We start from the raw sequence: 23,461 nt of genomic DNA on the forward strand, positions 1-23,461 counted from the left end.
ACGAATGTCTAGGCAAAAAATGACTTTTGAAGGGTTTTTACCCTCGTTTTTGTTTCAGTGTATATGTAAGTGTGATGTATCTCATTTTTATAAAACAGTACTAGATATACTATCACTACGATAAAAAAGTTTTATCATAAAATCTTTTGTATGAGTTTCCTGACACTTTTTTGAAATTTTTTTAGCCTCGGCTAAACGAATGTTTATCACTGTAGCAGGGTTACCACACTTATGTAATTTTTCTAGAATAATTCCCAAAATTTTGGGTTTTTTGAATGGCGCTAACGTCACTTTGCAGAATTACGGCAGACCTGGAACCGATTGCAGAACACAATCGGTTCAAATATGGTCTGAAACTTATTTCCTGCTTACCGTTCATCTGTTTATCGAAAAAGCCGCTCTTGGGTGTGTCGCATTCATGAGTTTGGTACAGTTATTTAATTAATCACTTTCGGCAGGACACCAGGAACCGGTACCGGATCACTACCGGTTCAAATTTGATCTGAAACTATTTTCCTTCTTACCATTCAACTGGTTATCGAAAAAGCCACTATTCGATGTGGCGCATATATAAGTTTAGTTCACTTTTATATTTGGCCACTTTTAGCGGGACACCAGGAATCGGTTTCGGAACATTACCGGTTCAGATATGGTCTGAAACTATTTTGCTGCTTACCCTTCATCAGGTTATCGAAAATGCCGTGGTTTGATGGGTCGCATGCATGGGTTTGCAACACTTTCATATATGGCCTCTTTCTAGGGTACCGGCCCGGAACACCTAAATGGCTATAACTCCGGAACGGCTGGACCGATCCGAACCATTTTCAATAGAAAACAATGGGACCAGATTCCGCGTTGAATGAATCGTCGGTCATTAAAATCGGTTGAGGATTACTGCCAAAAAGTGACGTGAGTTTATTTTTGTACACACACAAACATCACCTAAATTCGTCGAACTGAGTTGATTGGTATATGTGACTTGACCCTCCGGGCCTTCTTTCAATGAGTCATTTTTGAAGTGAACATATAGCCTTATAGTACACTTGGTGTACGAGAAAGGCAAAAACATCGCTAAATAAAGTTTCGCCCTTTCCGGACACTCTAGATAAATAAACTATTGCGGCTTGTTTAGTTGAGCTGTACACACTCAGAAAGTTTCATTGTTATCGGAGAGGGAGCTGGCCTACTATGAATACGATTTGTGGCGAAATTGGTCTTGTAAATCTCTCATTAAACTTAAATAAATGCAATCATTTCTGAAAATATTTCTCAAGCAGACTTACCGCGTCCCCTTTTTGATTGTACCACCCCCTAAATGATCGTAAAATACGTAATCGGTCACGCTTCTCCACATATATTATCGGATGTCGATTGTACTAATGCGGTCTCTCACTTTGCGCGTGATCTAACTTTGAGCTTTAGGAACGGAAATTCGTTGATTGAGTGGGATGACTGCTATCGAAGATTCGTCCCAAATTATTAGATAACTAGCTGCTCCGGCCAAGCCGCACTGCTTGCGCATTGTTTTTTTCTGGGTAGAAATGTCCCGCAAATGAATTTTCAAACTTTCCCATGTTAGATGCATTCCCGGTCGGTTTTCACAATTATGTTTGTGTTCGATCACTTCGGAGCCCTGCAAAAATGCAATCAGTGATAGAATTACATATGTAGGTTCATTGACCCGCTCTCGAGCGAAATCGTGACATACAAACAACATAACATTTTATTTATTGAGTACTTTGTGCACTTGATTCTTTTTGACGTAAACTACGTCTGAATTTTCACATGTTTCTAACGTGATTTTATCGAAGTTACACGATGTAAAATTGTTAGGATTCTTCTTTCCTACTTGCAATTTCTCTCGGTTACTTTTGGCAGGTTTTTTTCTTGCAAATTCAGTGTGAATGCTCTGTTAGTGCTGACGAACCAAGCTCATAGGATAATTCTATTTGAAATCCATTAAATTCCAATTTTAGAGTCTTATTCATTTTCGATTGTTTATCAACAGCGTTTTCCTTCAAAATGTAATCAATGATATGCATTATTGCGCTTATGACTCGACATTTCTGAAATTTGCCATCGAGACCTAGAATGGCCATGCCCCAAACGTAACGTTCAGCGTGCGATATCGTCATATGACTCAATCTTGCACTGGTTGGCGTCATTGGCTATCACTCGCCGGACCACCCAATCGTTCGTCATATCTCGTGTCAGCAGGCGTAAGGACAACGACGATTAAAAGCATTATTAAACAAATCGCAAGATTTTCGAAATGAACTCACTCAGCATTCTAATCCCAAGTGACAATCGATCCGGTCGATGATAAGAGATTTCGGTTCCTTATCGAGGGGGTTTGATACAGGCCGCATCCCGTTTGATAACCAAAATATTTGCACACCCGAGTGCTCTCTCGCCACCACTCCCAGCCATCGTATTCTTATAGCGTTCGGGGTACTTCGGAGCACCAATTCAAATCGCGACCCAAGATAAGGGGCTTGCCTATAAAAGGATCGCTCGTCGGGTTTGCTGAGCTTTATAGTGTCGCGCAGGTTGAACGTAGCGGAATTGTGCCTCGGTAGTGTTTCGGATTATTTTTGCAGAAGGACAGAAAGAGAAAGAAGAAAGGGAGATATCAGTATCGGTTCGGGATTCGAATAGATGTCCTTTGAGGAGTTCTGCGGCGGTCCCTTTTGGGTAAGAGCTCTAGGATGTGATGATTTGCGACGGTTGTGAAATGATTTGACGGAACATGTGGTCCAGAATAGTTCAGTGAATCATTCGCGAACTCTACAAGGGGTTGTTCCAATACGCGACGATGAAAAGACCAAAATTGGCTATCTTATCTGAGTCGCGCAGGTGATATAGCACTCAATAATGGCCAATATGTGAAGGTGTACGGTTAGCTAGAGGACGGTATTCCCATGTATTGATGCGGCGCGATGACTTGTTAAAATGTTCAGAAGTGCGATACAACTGTTTACAGCCGTGTAGACATCGACTTCAGTGATAGTGTCAATAAAAACTACATTGATGCCTTGTCATTGGAGGATAATAAACGCATAGATTAACATGTTACGTATTTTGTCTACCTCGACAGGACGGCCAGCTGGAATGGCGGGAAAGCAATCCGGATTTGACGTTTTGCTTCCAACGAGTTGCCCTGCAATGGGTTCCCTGCTTCTTCCTGTTTGTCTTTTCCCTGTACGAAGTCTACAAGTATGGCACTAGCCGCTATCGAGATATACCATGGAACTGGTTCAACCTGTCAAAGATGCTGATCACGTTCACGCTGATGTGCATGAGCTGGATCGATCTGGGCATGGTGGTGACCTACAAGGACGAGCAAGGCCTGTTCGACGTCCAGATTGTGACGGCGATATTCAACGCCCTAGCATATGTGAGTTTACGGCGATTGCTATACCTCCAACAATTTCATAATATTCTGTCATCTGTTCTCAGATTGTCCTTATGGTGTTGATGTTCTTCCAACGAAGATACGGCATCAGAAGTTCGGGGACGATCTTCATCTTCTGGTTCATGCGAATGTTCTTTGGAATGATTCAGCTTCGAACGGAAGTTCAGAACAAAGAAATTCGCGGAGAAGTGACTGGGGATGCCGTCGACTTCTGGGAGTTCCAGTACATCAGCTACTGTATTCAGTACGCATTCACCTGTTTGATGTTCTTGGTGGAGTTTTTCCCGGATCAGGAACCGACGTACAGCGATTATCCGGAGTCGAAGAAACCAAGCCCCGAACTGCGATCCAGCTATGTCGTACGGCTGTTCTTCCTGTACTTCGACTCATTCACGTGGCGTGGATTCCGCAATCCGCTCACCACAGACGACATGTACGACATCAACCCACAGGATGCGGCCCGAGAGTTGGTCCCGCCCTTCGATAAGTATTGGTACGAAAGCGTGGAGAAGGGACGCCACAAGCAGATTGCTGCCGACAAGAAAGCCGGGAAGACGAACGTTGAATACAAGCCGCACTCGCAAACCAACGGGTCCGTGTTGCCAGCGATCGTCAAGGCGTACGGAGCACCTTTCTGGTTTGCCGGTTTGTTCCAGCTGGCAATTTCAGGACTTCAGTTTGCCAGTCCGTATATTATGCAGTAAGTAGTACACTGAAAACTCCATTTAGGTAGGATCCATTTAGGTAAAATCTATTTAGGTCCCTCCATTTAAGTAACGTTACCTAAATGGAATTTGATTGTATTCAGAGCAGTTGGAGTACTCATGATTACCGATAAAGTCGGTTTATGGAAAAAAAGACGGAATTAAGTGTAAAAGGGACGTTTAAGAAGTGTTCAAGGGCTAAAAGTTTAAGAGTGTCCGAGAACACCCTGGAGTTTAACCCATTTGATCTACAAGCGTAATCAGTGATGTGTTGGAGAATTATGAATGAAATTTATGCTTGCATAGCCTCATGTAGCTATGTGCTATCAAGTGGTGAGTTGTCAGTTTGAGGATCTACAAGAACTTCCTTGAGTTTGGGTCATGTGATCTACGAACGTAATTGGTTGTCTCTAAGAGATTTACGACTAACGTTCATACTCACACAACCTCAGGTAACCAAGTTTTGAGTTCGAAGAATCTTTAAGGGTTTCCAAGAACTCCCTTGAGTATGGCTCATCGAATCTACGAGGGCTACTAGTTGTATCTAAGAGCATTTAGGATGAGATTTATACTTACACAACCCCAGGCATCTATGCTCTATCAAGTGGTGGGTTCTATGATTATATGGGAGTATCCGAGAACCCCCTGGAGTTAAGGCCATCTGATCTACAAGTGTATTCGGTGATCTATTTGAGCATTATGACTGAAATTTATGCTTACACAGCTTCATGTAGCTATGTGTTATCAAGTGGGGAGTTTATTGTCAGTTTGCGGATCTCCAAGATCTCCCTTGAATAAAGGTCATCGAATTTTCGAGGGCTGCTGGTTGTATCTAAGAACATTAAGGATGAGGTTTATACTCACACATCCCCCGGTATCTATGTTCTATCAAGTGGTTGGTTCTATCATTGTGTAGGAGTATCCAAAAATTCCCTGGAGTTGAGGTCATCTGATCTACATGTGTTCTCAGTGATCTATTCAAGCATTATGAATGAAATTTATGCTTGCATAGCCTCATGTAGCTATGTGCTATCAAGTGGTGAGTTCGATGTCAGTTTAAGGATCTCCAAGAACCTCATTGAGTATAGGTCATCGGATCTACTAACGTAATATTTTTTCCCTCAGAGATTTACGATTATGGTTCATACTCACACAATCTCAGGTAACTATGATCTATCAAGTTTTAAGTTCGAAGAATCTTTAAGGATCTCCAAGGACTTTCTTTGAGTATAGGGCATCGAATCTACGAGGGCTACTAGTCAGATGTAAGAGAATTAAGGATGAGGTTTATACTTAGACAAACCCAGGCATCTATGTTCTATCAAGTGGTGGGTTCTATGATTGTATAGGAGTATCCGAGAACTCCCTGGAGTTAAGACCAACTGATCTACAAGTGTAATCAGTGATCTATTTGAGCATTATGAATGAAATTTATGCTTCCACAGCCTCATGTAGCTATACGCTATCAATCAGCTATACGCTGAGGATCTCCAATAACTTCCTGAAGTGTAGGTCATCGGATCTTCTAACGTAATTGGTTGTCTCTAAGAGATTTACGACTAAGGTTCATACTCACACAACCTCAGGTAACTATGATCTATCAAGTTTTGAGTTCGGAGAGTCTTTAAGGATTTCCAAGAACTCCCTGGAGTACAGATCATCGAATCTACGAGTGCTCCTAGTTGTATGTAAGAGCATTAAGGATGAGGTTTATACTCACACAGCCCCAGGCATCTATGTTCTATCAAGCGGTGGACTCTATGGTTGTATAGGAGTATCCGAGAACTCCCTGGAGTTAAGGCCATCTGATCAGCAAGTGTAATCCGTGATCTATTTGAGAATTATGAATACAATTTATGCTTGCACAGCCTCATGTAGCTATGTGCTATCAAGTGGAGAGTTTGTTGTCAGTTTGAGGATCTCCAAGAACTTCCTTGAGTATAGGTCATCGGATCTACTAACGTAATAGGTTGTCTCTAAGAGATTTACAACTAAGTTTCATAATCACACATCCTAAGGCAACTATGATCTATCAAGTTTTGAGTTCGAAGAATCTCTCCAAGAACTCTCTTGAGTATAGATCATCGAATCTACTCGGACTACTAGATGTATCTAAGAGCATTAAGGATGAGGTTTATACTCGCACAGCCCCAGGAATCTATGTTCTATCAAGCGGTGGATTCTATGATTCATGTAGCTTTGTGCTATCAAGTGGTGAGTTTGTTGTCAGCTTGAGGATCTTCCTTGAGTATAGGTCATCGGATCTACTAAAGTAATTGGTTGTCTCTAAGGGATTAACGACTAAGGTTCATACTCACATAACCTCAGTTAACTATGATCTATCAAGTTTTGAGTTCGAAGAATCTTTAAGGGTCTCCAAGAACTCCCTTGAGTATGAGTAATCGAATCTACGAGGGCTACTAGTTGTATCTAAGAGCATTAAGGGTGGGGTTTATACTCACACAGCCCCAGGCATCTATGTTCTGTCAAGTGGTGGGTTCTGTGATTGTATAGGGGTATCCGAGAACTCCTGGAATATAAGCCATCTGATCTACAAGTTTAATCAGCGATCTATTTGAGCATTATAAATGAAATTTGTGCTTACATAGCCACATGTAGCTATGTGCTATCAAGTGATAAGTTCGTTGTCAGTTTGAGGATCTCCAAGAACTTCCTTGAGTATAGGTCATTGGATCTACTAAAGTAATTGGTTGTCTCTAAGAGATTTACGACTAAGGTTCACACTCACACAACCTCAGGTAACTATGATCTATCAAGTTTTGAGTTCGAAGAATCTTTCAGGGTCTTCAAGAACTCCATTGTCATTGTCATTGTCATTGTCATTGAATCTACGAGGGCTACTAGTTGTATCTTAGAGCATTAAGGATGAGGTTTATACTTACACAACCCCAAGCATTTATGTTCTATCAAGTGGTGGGTTCAATGATTGTATAGGAGTATCCGAGAACACCCTGGAGTTAAGGCCATCTGATCTACAAGTGTAATCAGTGATCTATTTGAGCATTGTGAATGAAATTTATGCTTACACACAGCCTCATGTAGCTATGTGCTATCAAGTGGTTAGTTCGTTGTCAGTTTGAGGATCTCCAAGAACTTCCTTGAGTATAGGTCATCGGATCTACTAACGTAATTAGTTGTCTCTAAGAGATTTTCGCAAAAGAGAAAAGTTTGATGGGCTTCTATATTCCCCTAAAACCGCTCTGAAGACCATTGAGATGCCTTGAAACGCTTTGAAACGTCTCTAGATCTCCCATGAAATCTTCATGAAATTCACCTGAGAGCCTGTAAGCCCCCCTGAAACCACTCTGAAACTACCTAAAATGCCCTGAAACGCATTGAAACGCCTCCAAAAACCCCATGAGCCTCTGATGACCCCTTAACCCTCTCCAAGCGCTTTGAAACGTCTTGAAACGATTTGAAACGCTTCTAAAACCCCTACAAAACCTCCATGACATTCACCTGAGAGCCTCTGAAGCCCCCTGAAAGCCTTGTGAAATCTTCTGAAACGCCCTGAAATGCATTGAAACGCATTGAAACGCCTTGAGGCGCTTTGAAACGCCTCCAAAAAGCCCATGAAACACCTTGAGCTTCTGAGACCCCCTTAACTCTCTAGAAACGCTTTGAAACGGTTTGAAACGCCTCTAAAACCCCTACAAAATCTCCATGAAATTCACATGAGAGCCTCTGAAGCCCTCTAAAACCTCAATGAAACTTCCTGAAACGTTCTGAAACCGCTTTGATACGCCTTGAAACGCTTTTAAACGCCTCTGAATCTCCTATGAACCGTACGAGCCCCCTAAAACCCTCCAGGAGATTGGGACGCCCTGAAACGCCTTGAAACGCTTTGAATCGTGTCTTGAACCCCTATGAATCCTCCGTGAAATTCACCCATGAGCCACTGAAGCCCCCTAAAGCCCATGTGAAACCTCCTAAAATGCCCTGAAATGCCCTGAAACGCATTGAGATGCATTGAAACGCTTTGAAATGCTTCTGAAACTCTCATGAAACCTCCGTAAAATTCACCTGCGAGCCTCTGGAGCCCCCTTAAGGCCCCCTAAACCTCTTGAAACGCCCTGATGCGCTTCGAAACACTTTGAAACGCTTCTTAAACCCCTTTAAATCCTGCGTGAAAGTCACCTGAGAGCCTCTGAAGCCCCCTAAAACCCTCCTGAAACCTCTTGAAACGCATTGAAGCACTCTGAAAAGCCTTGAATAGTTTTGAAACGCTTCTGAAATCTCTATGAAACCTACGAGAAATTCACCTGTGATCCTCGAAGCCCCCTAAACCCTCCTGAAACCTCCTGGAACGCCCTGAAACGCTTTATACGCTCGGAAATACATTGAACCGCTTTGTAATGACTCTTAAACATCAATGAAACCTCCGTTACATTCACCTGAGAGTTTCTGAAGCCCCTAAAAACCCATGTGAAACTTCCTGAAATGCCCTGAAACGCATTGAAACGCCTTGAAACGCATTGAAACGCCTCTGAAACCTCCGTAAAATTCACCAGCGAGCCTCTAAAGCCCCCTAAAGTTTTTGAAACGCCCTGAAACGCATTAAAACTCCCTGATACGCTTTGAAACACTTTGAAACGTCTCTAAAATCTTTTTAAATCATGCGTGAATGTCACTGGAGAGCCTTTGAAGCCCCCTAAAACCCCTGTGAAACCTCCTGAAACGCCTTTTGAAATGCTTCTGAAACCTCTATGAAACCTTCGAGAAATTCACCTATGAGCCTCGAAGCCCCCTAAAACCCTCCTGAAACCTCCTGGAACGCCCTGAAACGTTTTATTTAAAGCGCCCTGAAACACCTTGAAACGCTTTGAAATACCTCTTGAACTTCTAGAAACCTCCGTTACATTCACCTGAGAGTTTCTGAAGCCCCCCATAACCCATGTGAAACCTCCTGAAATGCCCTGAAACGCATTGAAATGCCTTGAAACGCTTTGAAACGCCTCTGAAACCTCTATGAAACCTCCGTTAAAATCTCCTGTGAGCCTCTGAAGACCCCTTAAGGCCACCTAATCCTCCTGAAACGCCATGAAACGCATTGAAACGCCTTGAAACGTCTTGAAACGCTTTGAAACGCTTCAAAATGCCTTTAAAATGCGTTAAAATGGGTTAACACTTTAAAACCTCCGTGAAATTCAGCTGAGAGCCTCTGCAGCCCACTAAAAACCCTATGAAACCTCATGAAACGCCCTGAAATTCATTGAAACGCCCTGAAACGTTTTGAAACTCCTCAGAAATCCCTATGATACCTCCGTCAAGATCCTCGAGATCCTCTGAAACCCTTTAAAACCCCTGTGAAACCTCCTGAAACGCATTGAAACAATCTGATACGCCTCTGAAACCCTCATGAAGCCTCCGCGAAATGCCCTTGCGAGGCTCTGAAGCTTCCTTAAATCCCCCTTAAATCTCCTGAAACGCCCTGAACCGCATTGAAACGCCATGAAACGGCTTGAAATGCTTTGAAACGTCTCTAAACCCCTATTAAACCTCCGTCAAATTCACCTGCGACCCTCTAAGGGCACCCTTAAACCTCCTGAAATGCCATGAAACGCCCAGAAACGCATTGAAACACCTTGAAGTGCTTTGAAATGCCTCTGGAACCCCCATGAAACCTCTGTGAAACTCACCTCAGAGTTTCTGAAGCCCCACAAAACCTTTCTGAGACCTCATGAAACGCCTCGAAACTGAAATGAAATCCATGTGAAACGCACCTGAATGCCTCTGAAGCCCACTAAAACACCTCTGAAACCTCCTGAAATGCCCTGACAAACCTTGAAACGCTTTGGAATGCCTCTGAAGCTCTCGTGAAGTTCACCTGAGAGCATATGAAGCCTCGTAAAAGCCCACTGAAATCTCCTGAAACGCCCTGAAACGCCTGAAAACGCCATTGACCCCTCCCCCCTAAAACTCCCTTGAAATCCCTCTGTTCATCCCCCTTTCCATCTGAAAGCCTTGACCCTCTCCCCTTTGCAACCGTGAAATCTAATTAGGCAGTCCCGACTCGTTACCCAAATGGAGGCTCGGGTGTAAGTTGTTCTTTGTACAATGCCATTTTGCTCTAAACCTTCTCTCCACCCGCAGGGAACTCATGAAATGGGTTGCGATGAATGGACCTTCCTGGCAGGGAATTATACTAACCTTCGGATTGTTCGCAACATCACTGCTGACAGCGTTGTTCAACGGACAGTACTACTACAACACCTTCCTGACCGGGTTCCGTATTCGTACGGGCCTCATCAGCGGTATCTACCGGAAAGCACTGCGAATCTCCAGCTCTGCGAAAAAGGACACCACCGTGGGAGAGATCGTTAACCTTATGGCAGTCGACGCTCAACGATTCTTTGAATTGACCTCCTATCTGCACGTCCTCTGGGCGGGACCGTTGATCATTGCGCTGTGCCTTTACCTGCTGTACGACATCCTGGGAGTGGCCGTGTTTGCCGGTCTTGGTGTTATGATCATCATGACTCCGATCACCGGGGTGATGGCCACACAGATGCGAGACCTGCAGGTTGAACAAATGAAGATCAAGGACGATCGCGTCAAGAAGATGAATGAAATTCTCGGAGGAATCAAGGTCCTCAAGCTGTACGCTTGGGAGAAGAGTTTCCAAGATTCTATCTTGGAGGTCCGTAGCAAGGAAATCGGCATCCTGAAGAAGATGGCGTACTATGGAGCGGGAGTGTACTTCACGTTCACCATTGCACCTTTCCTGGTAACGTTGGTCTCCTTTGCCGTGTACGTTCTTATGGATGAAAACAATCACCTGGACGCCCAGACGGCGTTCGTGTCGTTGGCCTTGTTCAACGTTCTGCGTGTGCCGTTGGGATGGCTTCCGATGATGGTGACCTTCGCTATGCAGGCTTGGGTGTCGATCAAGCGTATCGACAAGTTCATGAACAGTGCTGAGCTGGACCCGAGTAACGTTACGCATCACAAGAGCGACAACGCGTTGCACATCAAGGACGGATCCTTCTCTTGGGGTGACGAAGCGCTCACGCTGAAGAACATCCACTTATCTCTGAGGAAAGGTCAGCTGTCGGCAGTTGTTGGAGGCGTCGGTACAGGCAAGAGTTCGCTGATCTCCGCCCTGCTCGGAGAAATGGAGAAGATCAGCGGTTCGGTTAACACGGACGGTACGATCGCCTACGTCCCGCAGCAAGCTTGGATTCAGAACGCTACTCTTCGAGATAACATTTTGTTTGGAAAAGCATTCGATCAGAAGAAGTACGATCGCGTGATCGAGTGTTGTGCTCTGAAGCCCGATCTGGAGATGTTACCGGGAGGCGATTCAACTGAAATCGGTGAGAAGGGTATCAACTTGTCCGGTGGACAGAAGCAACGAGTTTCCCTTGCCCGAGCTGTCTACGCCGACGCTGATATCTATCTGTTTGACGATCCTTTGAGCGCAGTCGATGCGCACGTTGGAAAGCACATCTTCGAAAAGGTTATTGGTCCGCAAGGAATTCTCGCTGGAAGATCACGACTCTTGGTGACCCATGGAATCTCATTCCTGCCCCATGTGGAGGAGATCTTCGTCGTCAAGGATGGAGAAATATCGGAAAGTGGTTCCTACCAGCAGCTGTTGGACCAGAAGGGAGCGTTTGCCGAGTTCCTTACACAGCACATTCAGGACTTGGACGAAGAAGATGAAGGTATAGTATTCATAACGCTCAGTATATCGTTCAGATTGCTAACGTATCTACCATTCTAGAAATGCAAATCCTTCAGGAAACGTTGACCGACGAAGCTTCCAAAAACATGGTAAAACGCCTGGTGTCCGTCCGATCGAACCAATCCGACGAAAACGTACCACGGAAGCGCACCAGCCGTCAGGAATCCCGAACCAGTTTAAAGAAGGACCAACCGAGCGAAGCAGCTCCCAGAATGGACAAAGCAACTCTAATAGAGAAGGAAGAATCGGCAACCGGAGCAGTCACCCTAGCGGTCTACATCAAATACATCAAAGCTATTGGTTTGTCCTTGGGTCTATGGTCGATCATATTCAGCTTCATCACCCAAGGCAGTGGAATCTACTCCAGCCTCTGGTTGACGGACTGGTCGGAAGATCCGGAAGCCATCACTGACACATCCGTCCGAGACATGTACCTGGGAGTGTACGGAGCACTGGGAGGTATTCAAGGTATTGCTCTGTTCATCAGCTCAGTAGCGCTAGGCTTGGGATGCCTGAAAGCGGCCAAGGAACTGCACGATAAACTTCTGGAAAGCTCTATGCGGATGCCCATGTCGTTCTTCGACACCACTCCGCTGGGACGAATCATCAACCGGTTCTCCAAGGACGTCGATGTTATGGACAACGTACTACCTGCAACCATTCGAGCGTGGCTGTACTTCCTGTTCAGCGTCGTTGGAGTGTTCGTGGTCATCGGAATATCTACGCCCATCTTCTTGGCGGTCGTTCCACCGCTTATGGTAATCTACTACTTCGTCCAGAAGATCTACATTGAAACATCCCGTCAGCTGAAACGATTGGAGTCAGTGACGCGAAGTCCTATCTACTCCCATTTCGGTGAGAGCATCAGCGGTCAATCGACGATTCGCGCGTACAACGAACAGGCGAGGTTTACTCTGGATTCTGAGGACAAGGTGGACTACAACCAGAAGGTGTCCTACCCGACGATTATCGCCAACCGTTGGTTGGGAGTCCGACTGGAAATTGTCGGCAGTTTAGTGGTGTTGTTTGCTGCATTGTTCGCTGTGCTGGCGAAGGACACTATTGGACCAGCAACCGTCGGTTTGTCCATCTCGTACGCCCTGCAGGTCTCTGCCACGTTGAGTTTCATGGTCAGAATGACGGCTGAAGTGGAAACGAACATTGTGGCAGTAGAACGTTTGGAAGAGTACACCGAATTGCCAAGGGAAGCCGAGTGGAAGAAGGGTTCCGTTGACAAGAATTGGCCATCCGAAGGTAAAGTTGAGTTCAAGGACTTCAAGCTACGGTATCGGGAAGGATTGGAGCTGGTGGTCAAGGGTATTTCTGTAAACGTAACAGGAGGCGAAAAGGTTGGAATCGTTGGAAGGACTGGTGCCGGCAAATCCTCGCTGACCTTGGGTCTGTTCAGGTGCGTTGGTTACAGAACCATGCTAGCCATAAAAAACACATCGGTTAATCATTTTTGATTTCTAGAATTGTGGAAGCTGCCGGAGGCAAGATCATCATCGACGGTGTGGACATTTCGCAGATTGGTCTGCACCAGCTGCGAGGTCGCCTCACCATCATCCCGCAGGATCCGGTCCTCTTCTCCGGAAGTCTGCGCATGAATGTCGATCCTTTCGGGTCGTACTCGGACGACCAGGTGTGGAAAGCTCTGGAGCTATCGCATCTGAAGACGTTCGTCAAAGGGTTGCCAGCTGGGCTGGAACACGAAGTAGCCGAGAACGGAGAGAATCTCTCCGTCGGCCAACGGCAACTGATCTGCCTGGCCAGAGCAGTGCTACGTAAAACGAAGGTGCTCATTTTGGACGAAGCAACCGCTGCCGTTGACTTGGAAACGGATGACTTAATTCAGGTAATGAGATCCACGCACCGACCCAAAAACGTAAATTTCACCTTATTCTCCATTTACCTTTCAGAAAACAATCCGTACGGAGTTCGCCGACTGTACCATCCTGACGATTGCTCACCGTCTCAACACTATTCTCGACTCCGATAAAGTGCTGGTCCTGGATAAGGGTCTCGTGGCAGAGTGTGATTCTCCGCAGAATCTGCTGGCCGACAGGAGTACGATTTTCTACAGCATGGCGAAGAATGCGGGTATTGTTAGTTAGTGATCGTTCATGTAAATTGATGTACTGATAGCTATCGATTGATATTTTTTATTGTTTAACAATCGTTGTTATTTCTCAAAACTAGTGAAATATTACAGCATTGTTTTGCAAGGCCAAGCACCGGTTGCTTATAATCGTTGGTCTTTTATATAGCGTTGCGTCAGCTTTATGATAACATTGCTATAGCTATTGAATTTTTGGTGATATCACTCTCGTGAAAACGTGTTGATAACATAAAGTCGATTTGTTCCATCAAGTGTATCGGTCTTGTTCAGAAATTATGTTTACTGTTCTATTTCGAAGCTCTTCAGAAAAGTTATACTACATGTTGTGACTGAAAAACTGTTGTCCTGGCATGCTGAAGGAATTCCGCCAAGATTTGTTTTGCAGATCCAGTCAAATCTCCGTCCGATGTAGAACTGAACACTTTTGTGCTCAGTATTTTGGTAGGCTGAGTGTACCAGTTATGGCCATACTTACCTTACCGATCAGACTAAGGCCTGAGTGACCTCCGACTCTTTTGAAAATTACGAACTCTTTTGAGGACTATCCTCGAATTTCTTGGTTCCTATATAAGTCCTTTAAAAATTATCTTCCTATACTATTCGCTGGAAGAATTCTTCCAGAAATTCTTGAAATAATTTAAAGAAATCATCAGGTAATCCTAGAGAAGTTCTTGGGTACATCCCTGAAAAGATGATTGAAGGATTAATGAAATTTCCGAAAGAACTCCTGAATAAATTTTTGGAGAGAATCTGAGAGGAATTTCTGAAGAAATCATTTGAGGAATTCCTGGAGCAATCCCTGGAAGAATTTCTGAAAGTTTAATTACCTTGAGGAATTCCTGTAAAGGCCGTTCACACCTAAATCCGGACACAGGAAAAATATTGTAGAAAAACAACAGCATGTTTTTATCCATATTTTTTAATTCATATTATAGACAAATGTTATACTCAACACCACAGCATATAGACTTATATGGATTTGATTCCATTAGATGCTGCGCGCACTTTCTTGTTTACACCTTTCGTAAAGCTTTGCACGGTGAACTTGTCGATTTACTTCTAAGCAATATGTCACTAAGAACGAAATTATTGAATTGTTTACACCTCTACACTGCTTTTTTGAGGTCTTTCTTCACCATAGACCAGTAATGGACCAGTATGATTCAATTGGTCTCAGCTGTGGACGGTTTGGTGGATAACAATCCTTGGTAACATAAGCAACGTTGTTTTGATCGTACCTAGTGATTGTATCTTTAACGTAATGGCAATTGGCGAAATCTGACCAGAACAAGGTCACATGTTTTTTTTGTTCAGAAAACGTAAGAGACGCTTTTGGCGGCATTCTTCCGAAAAAATCTTAACATATATGTTGTTAAAAATATCTGAAATTTTAGCTCTCACGAACATATTGCTTGCCATACTTAATATGTTTCAGGGAATTTGGTTTTAAATATTCGTTTCAGACGTTCAGGATCTTCTTTATGGTAGGTAAGTTTGTTGTGTTAAAATCCTGTCCTTTGAGATATTCGAACTTTCTGAGGCAGTATGTTTCATCGTCCATTACAACTCAACGGAATTTTGAGAGAACTTGTTAATAAAGAATACGAATTTTCCGTGCTAACTCAGATGGTGGCATCCTGAATACGAATGGTGATTTGGAGAACAATGTATATAATTTTCGTTCGTCTATTTATCAGTCTTGAACATAGAAAGTTTCATTTCATTCCATGGTAATTTGACTAAAAAAACAGGATAAATACTTTGTCCGTTTTTTTTGTGAACGGCCTTTATAAATTATGGGAGGAATACCTTGAGAAATATCTGAAGATATCTCATGAGGAAATCCTAGCTAAATTTCTGGAGGATTCCTTGGAGAATATTCTGGAGAAATTCCTGGAGGAATTCTGAGAGGAATATGTACCTAGAAAAATTTTAGAAGAAAACTCTTGAGGAAATCTTAGAGAAATTTTAGAAAGAATCCTTTGAGGAATTCTTGGAGAGAATCCTGGAGAAGCTTCTGAACAAATTCCAGGCGTAATTCCTGGACAAGTTCTTGGATGAGACCCAGCACGAATTCCTGGAGAAATTTCTTGGATAAATCTTAAAGCAATCTCTAGAAAAATTCTGGGAGGAATTGTTGGAGAAATATCTGAAAAAAATCCTAGAGAACTTCCAGGAGAAATTCCTGCAAGAACCCTTGGAGGAATTTCTGGAGGATTCCCTGGAAGAATCTCAGGAAATATCCCTGGAGAAATTCCTGGAAGAATCCCTGAAGCGATTCCTGGACGAATCTCTGGAGGAATTCCTGAAAAATTGTCTGAAGGAATCACTGAAAAATTCCTGATAGTGATCCTGGAGAATTTCCCTGAAGAATCTCTGAGAAAATTCCTGGAGGAATTGCTGACATAGTTTCTGGAGGATGCCCAGGAGCAATTTCTGGAGAAGTTCCTGGAGGAATTCCTGAAAAAAATTCTGTTAGGTTAGGTATCTTTATTAGAGAGATTTTCAGCCCGAGGCTGGTTCATCTCTTGGAGAATTACCAACTATACTGGAAGAACCTGAAGGGTACCTTCCAGTGGTACAGTGTTTACAAAAAATATAAAACTAGGCTGTCAGTCATATTGGACTAAAAAGTCCTTTCTAAAGGCGGTGTTCTTCAAAAGAGTTTTCCACATCGTTAACCATGTGGTAAGCCGGGTCGATCATATCCATTGGTGTTGTTTTCCTTAAATATCCGTGTCTGGTCCGTATGTCGAGCGTGAGTCGTTTGCTAGATTTCATTGAATAGCCTAGCTTCTTTGAGGAAGTTCAGCAGAGTCCTTTCGCATACAGAGTCATTTTGGAGGGCACAACTTGTAGACGTTATGTCATGTTGTATTCGGAGGTGTTCCAAGATTGGGCAGTTACTGATAAAATGTTGTACAGTGTTCTGGGTACTGCACGTTTCACAAACTTTGTGGAAATTTCGGCCATCGCCCATATTATGGGATACACGCGTGTGGCCGGTTCGAAGACGGGATAAAACCTTCTGCTCTTTCCAGTTTTGTTGATCTTTCCATGCGTTAACCTCTTGCTTGATTTCTCTAAAGAAGAGAGATCTATCTTGATTCCATTCACTAGCCCATGCTCTCCATAAGACAATTTTTGATCCACAATCTCACACCGTCTCCTGGAATTGTATTAGAAAAAAGCTCACTCTGTCGGCCTATGCTGGCTAGAGCATCGGCGCGCTCATTACCCAGTATACCACAGTGACCAGGAACCCACATGAGAGACTGGCGTGTTTCCGATGTCCTGCTCGGCCTGAATAGCTTGGATAAATGGGTGCTTGTTGGTACTGCTCTTAATGGCTTGTATGGCACTGGCAGAATCAGTGACTATCAGCATAGGGTTTTCGCCAGGCTCTGAAATCGCAATAAGAATTGCTGCAGCTTCAGCAGAAAATACTGAACACTGATTCGGTAATCGATGCGATATTTCGAAGTTGGCACCATATACGCCGATGCCCACACGATCTAATAGCTTCGAGCCATCAGTATAGCGGATTTCGGTGTGTTGATATCTTTTTTGGATTCTCTGACCCCAACTTGCGTGGGGTTGGAGCTTCTTCGGAAAAGGGATTTCATGGTACAGTCGATCGATGTTTCTCTGGCCACCGGGGGAAGCGTGGATCCGGCCACAGTATTACAGTGTTGCGAAATGAGCGAGTACTCACACAACTGGTGAAACTCACTCATGAGTATGAGCAGTACACCTTAAACTCACCGTGGGTATTACTCACATTTGAGTAAGCGCTGTACAACTCACACTCACTCGTGAGTATTGACGTGCACATACTCACTCACGAGTATGCTTTACTCATATTCATACGGTATTCTAAAATTTATCTAAAGGCTAGGAATCCTATCAAACATTAAAATGGTATGTTTTATTGGGGCGAATATATTGCATCCTTGATTGAATCAGTAGACAAGGTTGCTTGTCAATAATTCTATTATTATTTTTTTATTGTAACTTACTACTAGTTCTAAACGCTCCGTTAAGGGTGGTCCTGAAGAGGTCCCCTTTGAGCCCAACAGCTCAGCCTGAGGGCTTTTGTTTGAACTTAAACCTATTGTAGAGTGACAGAGATCAACCCTCTGAAACGGCTGTCATCCACATACAACTGGCATGATGCCAAAAATTTGGAGCAGGACGTGGTGCTGATTTGAATGGTCGGTTGCATTAAGCTGAAAACAGTGATTTGTTCTGTTAGAGCAGGCGTGACATTCACATATAATTGAGTTCAGCGTTGTTTTAAGACGAAACTGGAAGCATATTCTCAATTTTTCGGTTTCTGATTTTTTTTTTATTAAATAACGAAGCAATATTTTTTTAATATCGGTTTTCGTGCACATGTAGAGTATGGATCAAGGTATCTTCTGAATTTTTATGAGGTGGAAAATGTTTTCCATTTTTGCAGAAACCATTTTTTTGTGAAATTTTGTTCAAAAATGGTTTCTGAAAGAAACGAACATTTTCCATTACAAGAAAAATCAGTAGATACCTTGATCCATACTCTACATGTGCACAAAAATCGATTTTGAAAATATTGCTTCGTTATTTAATAAAAAATCAAAAAGTGCGGAAATGCTTCCAGTTTCGACGAAGTGTATTTTCATGGTTGTGCGTCATGTAAATTTAATAAAGAAAACTGAACGCATTGAACAAATGTGGAAACGATCGTTTCTCAAATGCACGAACTTTTCTTCGTACGACGAAGTTCGCTTCCGCACGTAGCAGATTGAAAAGCAGACTGAAATTTCGTAAACGAACTCGTGGCGCCCCACCAAAGGCGGCGGCTTCAAGAACTAACGCTTTCTTCAGGGGTTGACAGAGATAGCAATTAAAAAAGCGTAATTTTACGGAAGCGTGTGGTGTGCTCGATAGGTAGCCGATTTGACAGTTCGATAGGCAGATTCGGTTTCACTCTATGCAGGACTGTGGTATAAACAGACTGAACCGCCACCAAGAGGCTGGTTGGATGTTTTTGCTGTTTGGAGTTGGATTGATCGGTTTTGTTCATTTTCAGTATGGTCTGACGTCCCGTTGTGCTTCCTTCCGGTATCGGTAACAGTGACTGGAATAGGCGAAGAGTTGGGACTTACAACCATTGCTGAGAATACTCAACCACTATTTGACCATTACATGTCCTATCGTTTTTGCACAGTAATAGAAACTAGACATATGGGAAAAAACGACCAAATGTATGCAAAGAAGAAAAGTTTTAAATGTTTGGAGCTAGGAGACGCTGTAATTGAAGAACCCTGCTTTTTTTATTTGAAGGTAGGTAAATAAATATTGAGGTAAATACAGTTTCTTACCGGTTTTGGCAACACCCGTTTTTGTCTACTCCCGATTTTGGCAACACCCGTTTTTGGCAAAATTTCCATCCCGATTTTGGCAACACCCGATTTTGGCAACATTTTTTTACCGATTTTGGCAACAAAAAATTTTGACCAAAAATTTTTACCGAAAAATCGTTTGTATTTGTAAATGTATTTATATTTTAGCCTAACTTTTCTTAGAAAATCAAAATTCATTAAATTTTCCATAATCGACAGTTTTACAAATCATGACGTAATTTATGAACGTCACCTACAGGGATCGATTTATAGCTTGTAAATAGTCCATATATATAATATAAGCCAAATTAACACATAAAAATTGAAAATAATCCACAAAAAAAAATTTCCGATTTTGGCAACACCCCAATTTGGCAACATAAAATTCGCCTCGTGTTGCCAAAATCGGTAAGAAACTGTATATGCCAAACATCTTTATTGAAGACCGCAAAGTGACCTGACGTATGCGAAAAAATGTATACCCTTAACAAAGTGAGGCGAAATATAGAGATTTCCTTATTGATGTTATTCCTTTGCATGCGTAGGTAAAAAATTAGAATTTTTAGCCTATCCACTTATCCGCGAGCGGTAATGGCGGCGGCAGGCATATCCAATTGGTTCGGATTTTGACGTTTCTTGAGGGAAAGTTAAAACAGTTTCATTCTCCTCCTCACCCCTTCACCAACCGTTTGATGGCGCCAACCGATTGCGATCCCCAAGAAACGTCAAAATTCGAATCGGTTATTTGTGCCCGCCGCCGCCATTACCGCTCGCCGCCAAAGCTCTCGAGCAGACCCACCTTTCCTCGAAAACTGTGCCTACTTTATAAATAATCACTATTGCAGTGCGGAACAAACGAAAACATCATTTCAAACCAACAAAAATAAATTACTCACTAAACTCACCGTGAGTAAAATGAGTAACTCACGCGTGAGTAATGACGTCATACTCTCACGTGAGTATTACTCGCAAGTGAGTATGACGTCATTACTCACAAATGAGTATACTCATACGTGAGTAACTCACAGCGTAAGCATTACTCACAAATGAGTAAGGTGAGTCAGTATTTTTTACTCGTGAGCATGAGTTTCGCAACACTGGTATTAAGGGCGTAGTTCGCTTGCTCAGCAAGAAAGCAAACTTGCCCATCATCCTCGGTCCGTTCTAGATAGCCAACTGCCCGACAACAGATCGCCATCGCAGCTTCGTATCGGAATGGAATCACGCCTGCTTCTACGCAGGCTGCGAGAGCCGGAGTAGATGGAAGGAGGCCTGACAACGCACGTATCGTATTATTATAAGTTGGAGAGAGGTATTTCACCATACAGTCGAAGGCTCGACAGGTTATTTCTGTTGGAAATAAAAACACAGGCGAGGCTTTGTTCTCCAAACCCAGGCACTGACTGATATCGCTACCAGCTCAGTACCTCTCCTTTATTCAATCTAGGTATAACATATTTACAATTTATTTCCATTTACCTACCAGTTGATACCTAGCTCTCCACTGAGCTGTGTGATGCACCTCCAAGGATGTACCTACCATTCAACAATTTCGACCCCGTAAAGCAACCGACTGCTGATAACTGCATCAGCTACGCGCAGGCGAGTAGCTCTATCACTTCTGGTACGTTTGCTCGAGATACTTCTGATCATATTTACACGATTTTTGCAGGCTAGAGGAATCCTTCGGGGAAATCTTGAATAAATTCGTGGAGAAATTCCTGGATCAAATCCTGGAGGAATGCCTGTAGATATTCCTAGAATTTGGAGGAGGTATACGACTGGAAGGAAATGGCTAGTTTGGCATAGCCCGACGTTTCGGTCCCGTGTATTGGACCTTTTTGACTGCTTATACCTTGAAAAAGGTCCAATACACGGGACCGAAACGTCGGGATATGCCAAACTAGCCGTTTCAATGCTCTTAGACTGAGAAAGCCACAACAGTTCAACAAGGTATTCCTAGAGGTATTTTTGTGGGAATTGCTGGAGGAAGACATAATGAAATTCCTGGAGGATTTTCGGGGGGAATTCTTGAAATAATTACTGGATACATTTCTAGCGAAACCTCTGAAGGAATTCTGGGAGATTTCTATTATTTTTCTATTTCTGAAAAAAAAAATCACTTGAGAAAACCCTGAAGGAATTTGTAGCGGAATTTCTGGAGGAATTCCTGGAGACACCCTCGAAGGAATTTCTGAAGGAATCCCTGGGGGAATCCTTGAAGAAAGTTGTGAAGAAATCCATGGAGGAATCTCTAGAGAAATACCTGGTGGAATCCCTGAAAAATAGCTGTATGTATTCCTATAGGAATTTCCTGGAAGAATTCCTTAGAGGATTTGCTGGAAGAATTCTCAGATAGACTTCTGGAGGAATCCCTGGAGAAATTCGAGGAGAAATAACTGGAGGAATCCTTGAAGCAATTCATGAAGGAATCTCAGGTAAAACTCCTGGAGAAATGCCTGATGGAATCCCTGAAAAATTCCTGAAAGTATTCCTGGAGAATTTCCTGCAAGAATTTCTGAAAAAAAAAAATCTGGTAAAAATCTTGACATAATTTTTGAAGGAGGTCCAGGAGCAATTCCTGGATAAATTTCTGGAGGAATTCCTGAAGAAATTCTTGGGTTAACTACTGTAGAATTTCCTGGAGGAATCTTTGGAGAAATTCGTAGAGAAACCCCTGGAAAAATCCCCGAAGAAGCTCCTTGAAGCATTCAGTTGACTGTAAAAGTTCTCTTTATCTTGCAATTCGGCAGCATCGGTTGGCGCGTAACCATTGGCGTATCTAGGATTTTTACCTAGGGGGTGCCTAGGGGGTGCCAGATCCAATGACTTCCAGTACTACTGCGTTGCGGGAAAAACTAGCCTTCGCGCACTTAATGAACTTAACTTTCATCGCGACAACCCCTCTATTTTGTTGATTGAAAACAATCATGTGTTCAAGAATACATTTTCAGAGCAATTATGAGATATTAAAGCCTTAAAAACTACAAAATTGCATAATACACGAGATATTTATTTCTGGTGTTTCGTTACGACTGTAGGTATTACAACCGGCAGAGGGGGTATTTTCGGCCTTGGCAGTCTTTTAACGGCAGCAAAAACGGCTATTGCATTGTAACCCGACGGTTTCGGTTATGTATTTAACCTTTCTCAAGGATTATATGCTCGTTTTCTTGTTGGATTTAAAATTTGGCTGTTCTATGTACGGAGTCATGGAGTGATGGCGTCCACTATGGTGCGTTTGTACCGATTTGTTTGAACCTCACTGTACTTTCAGTGGAGCTTTTTTGTCGGATTCGCAGCTTTTCGAGCATATAATCCTTGAGAAAGGTTAAATACATAACCGAAACCGTCGGGTTACAATGCAATAGCCGTTTTTGCTGCCGTTAAAAGACTGCCAAGGCCGAAAATACCCCCTCTGCCGGTTGATATTTATTTCGTTTCAAATTTAATTTATATGAAATTTTGACTTGTAAAATTACCTTTGATTCAAAATCAGTCAAAATTTAAGCTTCGTACAGAATTCCGTTTGCAAGATACATGTTTTGGGAGGTTTTGAAACTCGACTCCAACTAATCAAGTCCGGTCTGTACTACGGAAAATTTGTGCTTTAGACTATTCTTTAGGGATTATTCCCGGTAATTTATTTGCAAACTGTTTTGCAATTCGTTTGTCAATTCAAAATCCTTTTAGAAATCTTTCAATAATTCCCATGGAATCAGCAAATTTCCCCGGCCCTTTCTTTGGTTCCGCTTTCGCAATTTTATTGAGAATTTCTTCGGTAATATGTTAGGAATTTGTTACATAACAGCTTCCGGTACATTATCTAAATATTTCATCGGTAGTTACATTGGAAACTTCATAAGCAATTCCTATAGGAGTTTATTTGGCATTTTTGTTAAATTCCTTTGACATTTCTTCGCGAGCTACTTCGCCATTTTTTGGCAGTCTCTGAAGCTTTTCTTTTTTTTAATTATGCCAACAATGATTTTGGTATTTGTTTTTTTTTTGTATTTCCTATAATCACGCTTCCGGCAATTTCTATAAGAATCTCTTCGATGATACTTCTGGTAAATCATTCGATAATGACTCTGAGGACAACCTCAAAAATTTCTTGGGAAATGTCACAGA

The 23,461-nt window shown here is 42.8% G+C and overlaps 1 protein-coding gene across 1 annotated transcript; it reads left to right on the top strand.

Moving 5' to 3' along the window:
- Positions 1-2,524: 2,524 nt before the first annotated feature.
- On the top strand, positions 2,525-14,003 carry LOC115262073 (multidrug resistance-associated protein 1). Its single transcript, XM_029864027.2, has 7 exons — positions 2,525-2,694; positions 3,098-3,397; positions 3,460-4,115; positions 10,234-11,807; positions 11,867-13,235; positions 13,301-13,682; positions 13,747-14,003. The coding sequence occupies exons 1-7, from the start codon at positions 2,659-2,661 to the stop codon at positions 13,939-13,941; spliced, it is 4,512 nt and encodes a 1,503-aa protein (XP_029719887.2). The 5' UTR covers positions 2,525-2,658; the 3' UTR covers positions 13,942-14,003.
- Positions 14,004-23,461: the final 9,458 nt, after the last annotated feature.

This window comes from Aedes albopictus, chromosome 2 (genome assembly GCF_035046485.1).
Source record: "Aedes albopictus strain Foshan chromosome 2, AalbF5, whole genome shotgun sequence".
In the NCBI taxonomy this organism is placed as follows: Eukaryota; Metazoa; Arthropoda; class Insecta; order Diptera; family Culicidae; genus Aedes; species Aedes albopictus.

Excerpts from the sequence above, each read along its gene's own strand:
- LOC115262073 (XM_029864027.2), top strand. The coding sequence starts at position 2,659 with ATGTCCTTTGAGGAGTTCTGCGGCGGTCCCTTTTGG. Across the intron at positions 4,116-10,233 it reads GCCAGTCCGTATATTATGCA|GGAACTCATGAAATGGGTTG; the intron begins GTAAGTAGTACA and ends CTCCACCCGCAG. Across the intron at positions 11,808-11,866 it reads CTTGGACGAAGAAGATGAAG|AAATGCAAATCCTTCAGGAA; the intron begins GTATAGTATTCA and ends CTACCATTCTAG.